Below are 14918 nucleotides of genomic sequence, written 5' to 3'. Positions count from 1 at the left end.
TGTTCATCGGAAAGCCCCACGTGTACACCATTGACATTCACAACCTGACTGAGGTTCGTCTGGCTGTTCAGGAGATAATGAAAGTCAGGAAGGTAAGTAATTTTGCTGCGATCAATTGTCTGTGCATATAATTATGTGTATGTGTATGTGCGTGTATGTCTGCATGCTTGCGTGCGTGTGTGTGTGTTGGGGAGAGGGTGTGTGTGTGAAAATGAGTTAGATGAGTGGTGTCAAGTTTGTTGCAGTTGATGCGTAAATGGATCATTTTGTTTGTATTTCATCATTTCCAGTGTGCCTGAGCATATATTATGTGTGTATGTATGTGTGTGCATGTCTGAGTGCTTGTGCGCATGTGTGTGTGTGCGTGCGTGTGTGTGTGTGTGTGTGTGTGTGTGTGTGTGTGCAAATGAACTAGATGAGTGGTGTCAAGTTTCTTTGCAGCTGGTGTGTATATGGATTATTGTATTAGTATTTTGTCATTTACATTTTTCGTGAGTTTCATAAGTCTTGTACATGTAGGCCTCTGTACAGCACTTTCGGCTCTATTTTGAGGAAAGCGCTGATTGAGTTTTCAGTAGTAGTAGTAGTAGTAGTAGTAGTAATGGCTGGAGTAGCAGCAGCAGTAGTAGTAGCATTCCTTATCATCCTTCAAGAGCTCTCAGTAGGTTTGATATGGAACGGAGACAGGAGACCCGGGACTGTTGGTAACAGCTCCACATCTAACAGCCCTTATTGCTTCACACTGAATTTGTTCATGTCATCTAGAACTGAGGATACCTTTCGTGGTTCTGCCATTTATGTGCACAAATCTTTGAGAAGGCTGACTGTCACGATACGTTTGTCTTCTTGCTGTTGGTGCATTTAACTGAATATACCAAACATACTGCTGCAGCTTTTTTTGCTTTTTTTTTTTCATGTGGGGCCTCCATCCCCCTATTTTTTCCCCACTTTTTTAACATTTTTTTTTAGTGGGGCCTCGGCAATCTCCCTCCCCCCCAAGCCCCCTCCCCATTATATTCTGGTGTATTTTATTTTGTTATATTTTATTTTTTAGGTCCATCCATTTTTGCCACAGGTCGTGTTTCATTCTCATATAAATATTTCATGAGCACACACACACATTGTGGTCTCAGTTTGGTTTTTAATACCTCTATTGCATTTTACATGCCAAACACCTTTGGAGTAGGCTAATTAAGGGGCTTTTCTTGAAAAAAAAATCTTTTTTTTTTTACCCCCTTCTCACGTACTTACTACTATGTCTGTCTGTCTATGACTCTGTCTCAGACCTTTCACACACATCTTTTTTTGTCCGCCACTTGCAGTTCACAGCTTTCACGCCATACGAGTTCACAGAGGAAGGGATGCTGCAGAGGATGAGTGCCTACATCCAGCACCAGCAGTTCTGCAACTTTCAGCGCACTGTGTCCAAGTGGCCCCCCTCCTCTGCCCTCACCTTCCTCATGGGGCAAACTGGGCAGTCCTGTGCCAAGGCCTGCTGGGCCAGAGGTATGGTTCACTGACTGTGATACTGGCTGTTGAAAACTTCATGTCAAGTCGATAAAGGCTGTTGCCTTTCTTTTCATGTTTAGCTTCCTGGATATGATCTTAATATCATCATCATCATTATCATCATCTCACTGACTGTGATATTGGTTGTTGAAAACTTCATGTCGAGGATAAAGGCTCTTTTCGTGTTTAGCTTCCTGGATATGATCTTAATATCATCATCATCATCATCTCACTGTGATATTGGCTGTTGAAAACTTCATGTCGAGAATAAAGGCTGTTTCTGTGTTTAGCTTCCTGGATATGATCTTAATATCATCATCATCATCATCATCATCTCACTGTGATATTGGCTGTTGAAAACTTCATGTCGAGGATAAAAAATGTTGCCTTCTTTTCATGTTTAGCTTCCTGGATATGATCTTAATATCATCATCATCATCATCTGCTGCAGGATGGTGAATCTTTTCTGTTTTTGTTTTACATAGAAGTACTCACAAGAATAACAGAATCTATTCCCACACATCATTCTTGTTACATCATTTAAAAACAATTTGAGTGATTTCTTTCTGTCATTTTACAATGTAGGGTTATTGTTATCAGCTTTGTACATATTAAATATGAATACTTAAGTTATAGTGGTAGTGAACTTTAAAAAGAATTGTTATAAACGCATGCATAGTACACCGTTTTTAAGCATATATCTGACTTACTGTATCATATTTTCATTCTGTTGAGAAATAGTTAATATGTAATCAGGTATTAGTTCATGTCGATGGATTTTTTTTTTTTTTTTTTCCTCCATGTGCTTTTAGCATGCACTTTCCTCTTCTCATATCTGCATACAGAAACAGTTTCAAAAGCATTTGTTCAAGCTTTTTAATTGTTACTTGTAAACCATTCATTTGTATTCTTTCTTACAGGCTCTATCTGTGAACCCGGTCACTTTGCTGAGATCAACACGGAGAATATTCTGAAGAACAGCAGTTCTCTCTGTATGAAAATGGGTCACTCCGCCAACATCTACTACCCAGCAGTGGACACTGACAAAGAGGAGTGCATTCTCCAGGACAATGAAATGCTCTTCAGCTGTGTAGGGGGCAAAGACAACTTCCGCCGTCTGTGTCCGTGTAGAAACTACATTCCTCAGCAGTCGGCGCTGTGTAGGGGTTGTGAGAGATGATGTTACTATGCATGCACAACCACTTATATGAATATATGCATGTGTCTAAAAATAAAATCCTACCATATTCATTTTCAGTTTCTGTATGCTTTCTGATTCATGTTTGTTCCTTTTATGTACTGTCCCTCCCCATAATTTTCCCTGTGACCCCAGTGCACTTGGCAATAAAGACGTACTCTGTTCTGTACTATTCTATTACCTGTCTGATCACAGACCTGTATTCAATACACATCTATGGTATCTAGTCTGATTCTGCTCTGCTCATGCTTTGGCCGACACATCTTTGTGTGTGTGTTGATAGTTCTATATCTATCTATGATAATATATATATATATTATTCAAATATAGATTTTTAAGGAGCAATGGGGTTGATGCAATAAATCTTTCAGAACCAAAATGGACCTCCATGGCAACATTGTCATCGTCATCCTCCTCCTCCATCATCATCAATATAAACAAAACAGTCTCAAAGTCTGTGGCTTTTCATGCCCTGTTCTCATGGTGACCTCAGTTTCGATACCCCTCCACTTCTGTGCTTGGGGTGAGTCCTGTCAATGTCTTCAGTGTCGGCAGATTCATGGGGGGCTGTTGTTTGAGGGACATGGTGACGGTCTCCACTCCGCGACTAAGCCATTATTGTCGTTAGTAGGGGGCTTAGTAGGTGGTGTCCTAAGTATGCTGAATCAGAACAGGCACCACTGAACACCATTGAAGTGACTCAGCAGCAGTACAGGGTCTCCTCTGGTGTGTGGCCTCCTGGCGACCTAGCATCGATGGTTCCCTGCGGACTGCCGACGCTGGAACTGTGACGGTCGAACCCGGGCATGGCTGTGTATGGGAGAATCTAAACGAGCGGCATGGGAGTAATGCTACTGAAACGGTGCAGATGATAGGGCAGCAAAAAAAACAAAAAAACAAAACAAAAAAAAAAACCTAATGCAAAAATGAGTCATTCAGCAGACCTTCATTCTGATTCAACACCTGTCCAGGGCAGGTGTGGCTTCCCCAGTGTCATTCAACAGTGAATGTGATGACAGCATGCATCACTGCACTTCATTATTATTATTATTATATTTTTTCAGTCATTCTGCATTCTGTGAACCTCACTCCATCACCTGATTTAAAAAAACAGCAACAAAAAAAACCCATAATGGTCACACTCACTTTCTGTGTGTATGTGTGCATGCATGCATGTGTGTGGGGTGTGTGTGTGTGGAGAGGGTATGTGTGGAAGGGGATGGTAGTTTGGTCATGGACAAGGGGAGAGTAAACCACTGAACCATCAACAATGCACATTTGACCAACAGCCTCATAATTAAAATTCAACACATTCTTTTCATGTGCGCTTGAGAACTGTTATCTGTCTACCCATAAACAGTATCAGGTCTGTTCCAGAAAACTACATTGTTTTCACACATATGTAAAATTTACCATTGAAACTGGGGCAGATATATTCTTTTATCTCAGAAACAGGCAAACAGCATTTGGATTGACCTCTGTTTGATGAACAATGATTGAGGATGATGATGATGGTGCTATGTGTGTCTGGGACTCCAGAAAGAGAATAATGTCTGTAGTAGTTTAGGCCACAGATGATCCTCCAGTACTGCTTGGTACCCGTCTGCAGTTTTCTCACTGTGTGATGGTCATCCTCCTTCAACCAGTCTCCATACAATCAACATGACTTCTGAAAGCAATTTTATTTTTGGACACTTTATTTCATTACTAACAGTCGTACCTGACAACACGAATTTGAATAACCACATAATTTCAAACTGGTAATAAGAGCATCTGCACCACATGAATAATGGAAGTCATTATAATTTTGCCCATGAAATGATGCAGAAAATATTTGTAATGCAAGTTATACAAATTTCAAAGCAAGGCAGAACAACTGCCAACTAAAACTGAAAAATGCAAAAAATATGCGCTTTCTCCAGATTCACTTTCAGATGCATACCATAGCAATTCAAGACATTTCCATACTCCAGCTTACACTGACAAAGAGAGAGAGAGAAAAAAAAAAGGACAGAATCCAAATATTTGAATATCTTTGTTCATTTCTAACCTGGATATCAGAATGACCTGCATTTCAGGAAAAACTATAATGATGATATGTCACCTGTCATGAAGACATAAGCCTTTATTTGAAAAAGCCATAAGGAGGTATAAAAAATTTTTGAGAATTTTATGACAAAGTCATCACATTCAAAGATAAAAAAAAGACATGAATATTTAGCATTGTCTGAGTCATCAAAAAATATCCAACGGAAATGCTCCCTAAAAATGCTACGGTTATTAGAATCATGCAATACCAATAACTGTGAAAAGTTTGAAGTTAAAACAGAACACAACATAATACAACTGTAAATGGACCAAGAAACATCTGTTTCACCATGCATGTAACATACCATTAAAAAAAGAAATGTAACAAAATATGACTGCAACAAAAATCCATGATTAATATCTTGCAATGTGTATGAACAGAAAGACCATGACATCAGTGGGAGTCAGATCACCCATCTGTGTCAATGCGGGATTGGAGGGCGTTCTTCAGACCTCTTGTCGCTACATCGAGCGGTGTCTTCTTCTCCTGAAACCACATGTTACACATGTTAACATTACTCTAAAGCTTCAAAGATTGAACAACAATAAAGAGAAGTAACTCTCTCCATTTATAAGGTACACAACTTCAAATATAAAGGACAAGCCCAGAGCTTCCTTTCTTGAGGAGGGTCTCGGTTTGTTCCAATGTACCTTTTGTTTACCTGTGTGCTTCCTGAGCAGCATTACTTGAAGTTTTGTACCTTGTAAATGGAGAGAGTTAGTTCCCTTTACTGTTATTTCCTCCTTTGCCTCCCAGCCTCATTGTTCCTTCATCTCGCTTCAAACATTATTTAAAAAATATTCAACACATTCCCTCCGTCTTCTTTTGTAAAATGTTTACTTTTTGTATCATAAATACTTTTTCAGTAAATAGCACCACAACACCTCTCATTGTTTATAAACTTTTTGTCTTCAACTGAAAACTACACTTCCATATTTTACTCTGAAAATCATCACAACTTAATGGCAATCTGTTTTTTGTCATATTTTGTAAATTTTCATCTTCTTGTGAATACTCTTCAACTGTATTTTACTTCATTACTTTGCAATAATTTCTTTACATCTATCTACTGACCATTCAGTTTTCAGCCAATTATCATACCCAAAGCTTAACATGGAGAACATAAATGAGTGATAGTTACATAGTTAATGACAAAAAGGACACAAATTCTGACGCAATGGAGTGTTTTAGCTCGGTATTGTCCCTCCACTGGAATCTTCACTTCAGCACTGGCTAGGACCAGCCAGCTCAAATACTACATAAGCATTTTTCAAAGGTTATGCTGAAGAAAAAACAAAGAAACAAAAACCAGCTTACTCTGTTCTGGATGTCCAGTCGAGCCCCATGATCAACCAGCAGATGAGCAATCTCACCACAGCCGTCTTCACATGCCAGGTGGCTGAAAACAAGGATCGTTTTATGCAGTGTGTGGATGACCTACTCACAATCACCCATTCTTTTTTAAATGACAGTATTTGGTGAAACTGGTAACCTGAAACAGTCGTTTATAACAGTCATTTCTTAGATGATGATTACCTGTTTGATAAGAATATGTATTTAAGCTTTCCTCAATGATAACTTAACTGCAAATAGTAATAGCTGTTTAGTACTTTGTAAGCAAAAATACATTAAAAAAAAACAAACAAAAAAAACAAACAACAACACAAGATAGTTAAACCATGGGTAGTTGAACCATAAGCCTATTTCTCACCACCACCCCCACCACCTACCACCCAATACACACACACACATAAACTTTCACACACAGAGACACAACTTGGAAAACTGTAGCAATCTCAGTGTACACACAAACACATTATATATATATATATATATATATATATATGATAAGAAACTCTTGGGAGAGCTGGACAGTGCAAGGTCTTCAGAGAAGAAGCCCTCCTCAGTAAAGTGTTTCAGCCCTTAACTCCTTACACTCTAAGGGGGTCGGGCCGCACCCAGGTCATGACTCCTGGATGCCCTTGTATTGCCACCATTTTTTCCCCCCTGGTCCTCAGCAGGTTCGAACCCGCACCTCCAGGGTGGTTGCCACTTCAGGACTGAGTCACCTTTCCTGGCAGACATTTTAACCATTGAACTATCGTACACCTAGTCTGAGGAGGGAAATTTAATCCTTATGAAGTTTACTTTCATTCCTCCTTGACCAGATCCAGCTGGAACATTTTTCCACTGCTTCTGCCATTGCCTTGAGAGCCTGTGTCCTCTCTCTGCCAGAAATCGACAGCTATTTCATGAAGCTATGGGCAGATGCACTCACAAACCCTCTTGTACCAATCTCTATGGCGATTCAGCATATATATATATATATATATATATATATATATATGTGTGTGTGTGTGTGTGTGTGTGTGTGTGTGTGTGTGTGTGTAAGCATATTCTCTCTCTCTCAAACACTTACAGTCACACAAATGTAACCGCTGTTTCAAAGTAGTCCAGTGACTACACGGCAGCCCTGTCTGATTTTTCAGTTGCCTTTCACAGTAAAACCGCATGTTCAGAACAGCTTTGGTTGATCTTCCAAATCCTTCAGTATCTACACAATCAACCTGCTGTTTGTTAATGTGCAAAGTCATAAATATTTTTTTCCACCCAACCACCTTCTAACAATCTTAAACAAAAAATAAGCACTGTTGCTCTTCATAAGACTAATGTTCGAAACTCAAATCATTGCTGCTTACAAGTCTTTTCATGAGTATCAGTACTTACTAACTGTTTAACATTTTTCTCTCTCTTTGTCACCCTCATTTTCCATGTAAAATATCAACTGCTGTAGTATGCTGTTTATACAGCATGTACATCTAACACAAACATTTCCTTCTTGTTCAATTCCTTTCTCTACAGCATGATAATCCCCGTTTGTAATTTACACAAATAAGGAAAGAAGACTTGGTTTACAAGCATATGAAAATGTCTGTGTTCTTATGGATTTACATATATGTATGTTTGGGATAACCAGAGCACTGAAAATATAACAGGATTTATAAACGGTTTTAACCACATTCAGAAGAGCAGCAGATTATGTTGAGCACAGGATGTTTAAGTTTACCTGTGTTGAAACTGTAAGGAACTGGTATAGGTAACTTTCTTTGACAAATTAAGATTTGGTGTCTCAGACACTGCATATCACTGCTGTAGATTCAATAGCAGAAGAATTGACAAAATGCTATGTCATTTATGCAATAATTGTGAAGAAGATGAAATTCATATTATGTTTTGCTGTTCTGCTTTTTTTGTCAAGAGGATGGAATATATTCAGCCAAAACATTTTCATAAATCATGTTGGTTTCGGATTTAATGATACTTATATAAATGTCCTTCCACTATCTGGCATTCTAAACTAACAAAGCTCTAAAACAATTATATTTGGTTGCAATTTATACCACAAAACGGGTGTGAGTGAATGTTTCCTGAAAACAATTGTTATTATCCATAATTCAATATTCTGTTACAATATTCAATTTTGTAATTTATGTCTGATTTCCCCTTTCAGCCATGGGCCTTGGACTAATCAGAAAGAAGCATTTCACCATCACATTCACATTCTTACAGTGGAGTGGAGCCAGTGGAGTCTCTGTGGTTGACATCCACAATGTACTGCAGCAGAAGCTTCACCATTTTGACGTTTCCCACGCTGGCGGCTCGGTGCAATGGTGTGTGACCCAGGTGATCAAACACCTGCACATCTGCTCCATTCTGCAGTAATGTTTCTGCAATCTGAAACAAAGACAAACATTCAAAAAAGTACCCAATAAGCAAGGGCAGCATAAGGAGAAAAGACACACTGATGAGTATCCAGCAGAAAAAGAGGTAAAATGAGTAAAAGCCCCAAACTAAAATTTAATAGAATTATACATCATTTTCAGCTTTATAATGAACATAACACGATGTGAGCCCTGAGAAAAGTGTTCTTCATTGAATTAGGGTTAGCAGCTACTTCACTTAGTTTTACTGTTGGAACCAAGGAGGCGTCCGATACTTTGCCACACAATAAACATTTTCACTGTGAATGCACAAACTTGAAGAGATGTGCATAAAGTTGCAGCATAAACTGATAAAGTAACCTGCCTGATTGCAATATGTATGGCCCTAATCTTTAAACAAAAATAGTTCTTATAAACTGAAGACCCATGAATATTCATTAAAAAAAAAAAAAAAAAACATGAAAAACTGTCTGTAACTGATACCAGAAACAAAATTTGTCTACTACAAGTTCTGATGATGGAAAAGGTTCTTCCACTGTGTGCTACAAAAACAAACAACAACAAAAAAATAAAACCCCAAAAACACACACACACTCCAAAATGAAAGATTGTTCATCCATTTTCCTTCTCTTCTTACTTATCAAGACTTATAACTTATATAAGTGGGCCTAAATACATACTTGTCAGCTCACTTACACAGCACATGTAATGCCACATAATTATGTTCACATGCATGCAGCTGCTTGGGTCAACACAATATATGCACACACCCATTGAGCCTCTACCTCCAAGTACAACTCTAAGGAACTGTTTCTCTTTTTCTTGGGAAATAGTTTAACAAAACCCACCTCAAATCGTCCCCTAGATGCAGCATAATGCATGGCACTCTGACCATTGGAGTTGACCGCATTAATCTGTGCACCGCTTCCAATCAGCATCTTGACAATCTCAGTGTGACCTGCTGATGCTGCTATCATCAAAGGTGTCCAGTTGGACTGCAGCCCATGCACAGACACACATATACAGAGAGACTGAGTTCATTAACGATGAACAGAATAGCAGGTTCATAGTACAAAGGCTTTGCAATTGACAAGGAGGTGAACAACTCTTCCTTCATTTTTTAAATGACTCTGAAGTCTACAAAAAATGAAAGATGCTTATAACAAAAAGTGTGCATGCATGTGTGTGTGTGTGTGTGTGTGTGTTGGAGTGTAAGTGTTGGTGTCGGTGTGTGAGTGTGTATGAATTTACTTGAAGCTAAAATTGTCTTTCCAATAAATAATCATTGTGTAATGCTGTGGAGAACCATTTATGAATTAAATACACAATGTGCTATGTCTTTATATATATATATATATATATATATATATATATATATATATATATATATATGCACATGATTTTTGTTCCATATGACAATTATCTAGGCCATGGCAATTAACAACTGTCATGTAATGTTTTGTAAAATTATCATATATTTGGAAGGATTATGCTATTCTTTAATTCTGCAACAATCATTGTGCATTATGTAACCAGTATGAATAGATGTTTGTACATGAATTCTGATTTAAAAAAAAAAAAAAAGTGTGGATGGGTCACCTCATCCCTTGGGTCCACCTCCACCCTGTGGCGCAGCAAGAGCTCTACAATGTCCATACGCCCCCCAGATGATGCCCAATGCAATGGACAGCGGCCACTCTACAAATGATAATGTACCAACAATACATTTTGAGTGACCAGTCGCCATGGTGAAGTGGTTAGCGTCCCAGACTGACGGCTAGGAGAACGGGGGTTCGAATCCCAGTGGAGATGGGTTTTTCGGCACATGGCCGGCTCCTACCCAGATTTGAGTGTGCAATGGGCTTAAATGGGGAGATTGGGACCACACAGAGTGTCATCCACTTCACGGATGCATCTTTGGGTGTGTTGCTCTTATTACCTGACAACAGTGCAAGTGTCTGTATCTCTCAGGCCTGGTTAACGCCAGGATATCATTATGACAGGAAGCGTAGAGTACAGCCTTGTCACGCAGTCCCAAACCAAAATGGACCTCCATAGCAACATCGTCATCCTCCTCCTCCTTCATCATCATCAATATAAACAAAACAGTCTCAAAGTCTGTGGCCTTTCATGCCCTGGTCTCATGGTGACCTCAGTTTTGATACCCCTCCATTTCTGTGCTTGGGGTGAGTCCTGTCAATGTCTTCAGTGTCGGCAGATTCATGGGGGGCTGTTGTTTGGGGGACGTGGTGGTGGTCTCCACTCTGGAAGGGCTGCTCACTCAGTCTGGCTCTGCGACTAAGTCATTATTGTTGTTAATAGGGGGCTTAGTAGGTGGTGTCCTAAGTACGTTAAATCAGAACAGGCACCACTGAACACCATTGAAGTGACTCAGCAGCAGTGCAGGGTCTCCTCTGGTGTGTGGCCTCCTGGCGATCTAACATCAATTGTTCCCTGCTGACGCTGGAACAGTGACGGATGAACCCGGGTGAAGGCATGTATGGGGAAATCTAAATGAGCGGCATGGGAGTAATGCCACTGAAACGGTGCTGATGATGGGGCAGCAAAATTTTTTTAAAAACAAAAAAGGGGGAAAAAAACACAACAATTTGAGTGATCAGGTTATCTGAAACACAAATGCACACATTTACACACACACACACTCTCTCTCTTTCTCTTTGGGGTTTTCCATTGGAGGATTTTCAACATGTATATTTTATTTTCATATCTTATCTTACATGGTGTGGTGGCCTAGAGGTAACAAGTCCGCCTAGGAAGTGAGAGAATCTGAGCACGCTGGTTCGAACCACGGCTCAGCCGCCGATATTTTCTCCCCCTCCACTAGACCTTGAGCGGTGCTCTTGACGCTAGTCATTCAGATGAGACAATAAACCGAGGTCCTACGCGCATGCACTCAGTGCACGTTAAAGAACCCACGGTAACAAAAGGGTTGTTCCTGGCAAAATTCTGTAGAAAAATCCATTTCGATTGGAAAAACAAATAAAACTGCACAGAGGGGAAAAAAAAGGGGAGAATTTCACACAGAGAAATATGTTGTGATAAAAAGAAATACAAAAACAAAGCAAAACAAATACTTCATTATACCACAAGATACAACATTCCTCTTATTGACACATTTGCTGATTAAAAGGCAGCCTATGTTTTCTTTTCAAAATGATAAATGATTAAAGAATTCTTTTTAAAAAGCACAGATATTACATCCAAAGAACATCACAAAGTTTACCATGATCCCACACTATATGAACACTAAAAAATTCATAATAAGCATGCATGTTTGACAGAGTATAAACTCATTTTATACATGATATGCTTGATTATATAAATTATATACCATACCAAACTAAAACTAGATAAATAAATAGTATCAAAATAAAATAAAATGGGGAAAATGTGCACTGATAAAATAGAAAAATCAATGGGCATATTACTATTAAAATACTAGATTTAATAATCACATACATAAATAATAGTATATAATATATGCATTCATATGCATACATCTAAGTCATACAATAGTGTTTTATTAATTAAAATTTAATCATGTATGGCTTGACCTCTCATTATAATTCCAGAACTGTATTATCAATCACACATGACTTTACCTACTTCTCTCTCCCTCTCATTCTCAGTACTTGTCCTGCATCCTTTTCTTTCATGTGGAACGTCCCCCTCACCCCTTTCTTTTCATGTATTTTTTCTTTTCTTTTTTTTGGGAGGGGTGGGAGGGAGTTGGGGTGGGGGGGAGGTGTGGAAATACTAGTTGTGCTAGTTCTCTCACTGTTTGTCAAAAGTTAGTTTATTCTTTCATTACTTCTCTCTGTGTGTCTCTGTCACTCTCCCCTCTCTCTGCTAACGTCCTCTCCTAAAGTTCTGGGAATCATAATCAACAACAATCTCACTTGGAATCCTCACATAAATTCCCTTTGCAGAATACCCATCAACTGTCCACAAGCAAACACTTCCTTGACCTCCACTCACAGGAACTGTATTTTCAAGCACATATATGTCTGGTCAATAGTAGATTACACAACAGTTTCAGTTTCAGATTCAGCAGCTCAAGGAGGCGTCACTGTGTTCGGACAAATCCATATACACTACACCACCATCTGCCAAGCAGATGCTTGACCAGCAGCGTAACCCAACGCATTTTGTCAGGCCTTGAGAAAAAAAAAAAACAGACAGTGCACGGTACACACCAGTCAACACTCGTCCCATGCAGTCCGAGGACATGGCGGATTCAGGTCAGGCAAGGAAGAGGGCGGGGATCTATGACGGCCTTGGTCAGCCAGGCGTTTCTCAAGCCGCTGCAGGGCCCTCATGAAGCCTGGGTTGATGCGCATCTGCAGACGTTTGGAGTGGACATACGCCAGGGCTCGGTCCATGGAGATGTGATAGTAAGTCATGAGGTGCCGCCAGCTGTTGATGAAAGCGTTGACATCCTCAAAGTGCTGCTCGATATTCTCCCACTCAATGTCGTCCACGGCCAAGTTCAGCTTGGAACAGAAGTGTTTCTTGCTGCACGTGCAGGGGCAGGTGGTCTTTTTCTCCGCGGGCACACGGTGCGGGGCCACGTTGGTGATGTCAACAACCACTTCTACATTCAGGCTGCACAGAAGCAGTTCGTTGTAAGCCGCCTCCACACTCCCCACCAACATCCAGTCCACGATGAAACTGATGCAGCTCAAGCTGTCTGAACTGGTCTGCGGAGAGGAACTGCTGCTTTTGCTTTCGGTGTTAAATTTGATATTGCTATCAAGGGGCAGAAGCTGAGGGCTATGCCTGCGGACAAAGCAGGCGTCATTGGACGAAGCTTTCGTCAGTGGAACTACCCCACTGTCTTCTGACATGGGCAAAACCAGACGACATAGACTGTCAGAGTTACACTTCACCAATGCCTTCTTCCCTGTGAAGCCTGTGTCCAGTTGTAACAAACTACCTGTGTTGTTGGGAGAGCTGATGTCAGAGTCGGAAGATTGTTACAGCTTGTCCCTATGGGACTCCACCAGTGCAAACACCATAAAGCCATTAGGCATTACTGAATCTTCATAAATGGGGGCTCAAGCTGGTACTTCTAAAAATATTTCCCTTTTGGACTCAGACTATAATCAAGTGAATATTCTCCCACTAATCCTTAGCTTAGAGTACAACAAAGGAATAACAATCCACAAGATTATGACAGGAAATGAACCACCAACATCAATAAAGAAATTTTCTCTAAATTCATCAAGGAACTTCCCAAAAGTCAAAATCCCAATCCCAAGAATTGGTCAGTTCAAATCCAGTTTGGTTCACTCAGGCGCCACTGTATAGAAATCAATCCTAGAAACAATTAAACAACGCCACTGCCCAACTACCTTAAAGAAAACATTACCTTTCCCACCTTATGCATAATCTACTGCTCGCCATGTTGATACTGATTGTCACTTGTGTATGTTTGCTTTCATCTTCGTTTATTTTCTTTCTTTTCAATTAAAAAGTAGTTTCATGCAGTAGTTGCCATTTGTTTCTTTGTTAATTCAATGCATGTGTACTGATTCGATGATTATACTGAATGCTATTTTCTTTTCTATATAATTTGAAGTCATCTATCCATTATCTGATTATGGATACATATTGTTTCCTCTCATTTGTGATTTCTCTCTTTCTCTCCCTCTCTCATTCACCTGTGACAACATTTGTTGTTGTTTTTCATATACTTATCTCATGCACACATGGAATTATGCTCCCTCTGGTAAAGAGCATTTTCTCCCATTATTGCTATGTGTATCTCTATATTTGTATTCATATTTGCAGTAGTATAGTATTTCATTTCAAACACATTGTGTGTGTGTGTGTGTGTGTGTGTGTGTGTGTGTGTGTGTGTGTGTGTGGTGTGTGTGTGTGTGTTCTTTATGCTTCTTTTTCCTATGTATTTCATTAACACCATGGTTGTGTTTCTCTGTGTGTCTGTAAGTGTGTGCACGCATGTTTCTAAATATTTTTCGTATATCCTATTATTACCATGCTCATGACTTATGTATTATTGAGTAGTGTAGACCCTGTTCTGGGCGGGGACTGGATGTAAAAAAACAAAAACAAACTAGTGCTGTTATTTTCTGAAACAAAGAATCAGCAACAGTGCAGGGAATTCAAATGTGCGTTATCATTGATCGCTGCTTTAGAACCACCATGGTTTATAAAATTTTTAAAAATGATACTCACTGAGTCTAATTTAGTAGCAAGCGATACATCGTTGTCCAGTCTCACTTTAAACTGAGGGAAATCACCCTCGTAAGCCAGCCGACAGATTTCGTCTGATGCAGACATGACGCTTTTCAGCCTTCTTTCGTTTCTAAAGTCATCACTTCCGGTAAAGCAGCGTCATTTAAAACGGCCCAGT

At 39.6% G+C, this 14918-nt stretch overlaps 2 protein-coding genes across 3 annotated transcripts in view; one reads left to right on the top strand and one right to left on the bottom strand.

The window, feature by feature from the left end:
* Positions 1-2689, top strand: part of LOC143280510 (alpha-1,6-mannosylglycoprotein 6-beta-N-acetylglucosaminyltransferase A-like) — a 29487-nt gene extending 26798 nt beyond the window's left edge. Inside the window, exons 13-15 of the mRNA XM_076585224.1 lie at positions 1-92; positions 1323-1506; positions 2430-2689. The exon at positions 1-92 is cut by the window's left edge and continues 28 nt beyond it. Of these exons, the coding sequence (XP_076441339.1) occupies positions 1-92; positions 1323-1506; positions 2430-2689 (536 nt within the window). The remainder of the gene's footprint in view (positions 93-1322; positions 1507-2429) is intronic.
* Positions 2690-4371: 1682 nt separating this feature from the next.
* LOC143282121 (uncharacterized) lies at positions 4372-14895 on the bottom strand. 2 transcript variants are annotated; one of them, XM_076587637.1, is made up of 6 exons: positions 14741-14895; positions 10118-10216; positions 9367-9513; positions 8365-8531; positions 6114-6195; positions 4373-5282 (listed from the first exon to the last, which is right to left on the bottom strand). In XM_076587637.1, exons 1-6 carry the CDS (start codon positions 14843-14845, stop codon positions 5205-5207), a joined length of 678 nt encoding a protein of 225 aa, XP_076443752.1. In that variant the 5' UTR covers positions 14846-14895; the 3' UTR covers positions 4373-5204. The 2 variants fall into 2 exon arrangements, with proteins under 2 accessions (XP_076443761.1, XP_076443752.1); XM_076587646.1 differs by lacking the exon at positions 10118-10216 and having other exon boundaries at positions 4372-5282; positions 14741-14879.
* Between the last annotated feature and the right edge of the window lie 23 nt (positions 14896-14918).

The sequence above is a fragment of the Babylonia areolata genome, chromosome 1 (assembly GCF_041734735.1).
Source record: "Babylonia areolata isolate BAREFJ2019XMU chromosome 1, ASM4173473v1, whole genome shotgun sequence".
NCBI classification, from domain to species: Eukaryota; Metazoa; Mollusca; class Gastropoda; order Neogastropoda; family Buccinidae; genus Babylonia; species Babylonia areolata.
Note: the sequence above shows the minus strand (reverse complement) of the source record. Positions and strands in the feature narration are given on the sequence as shown.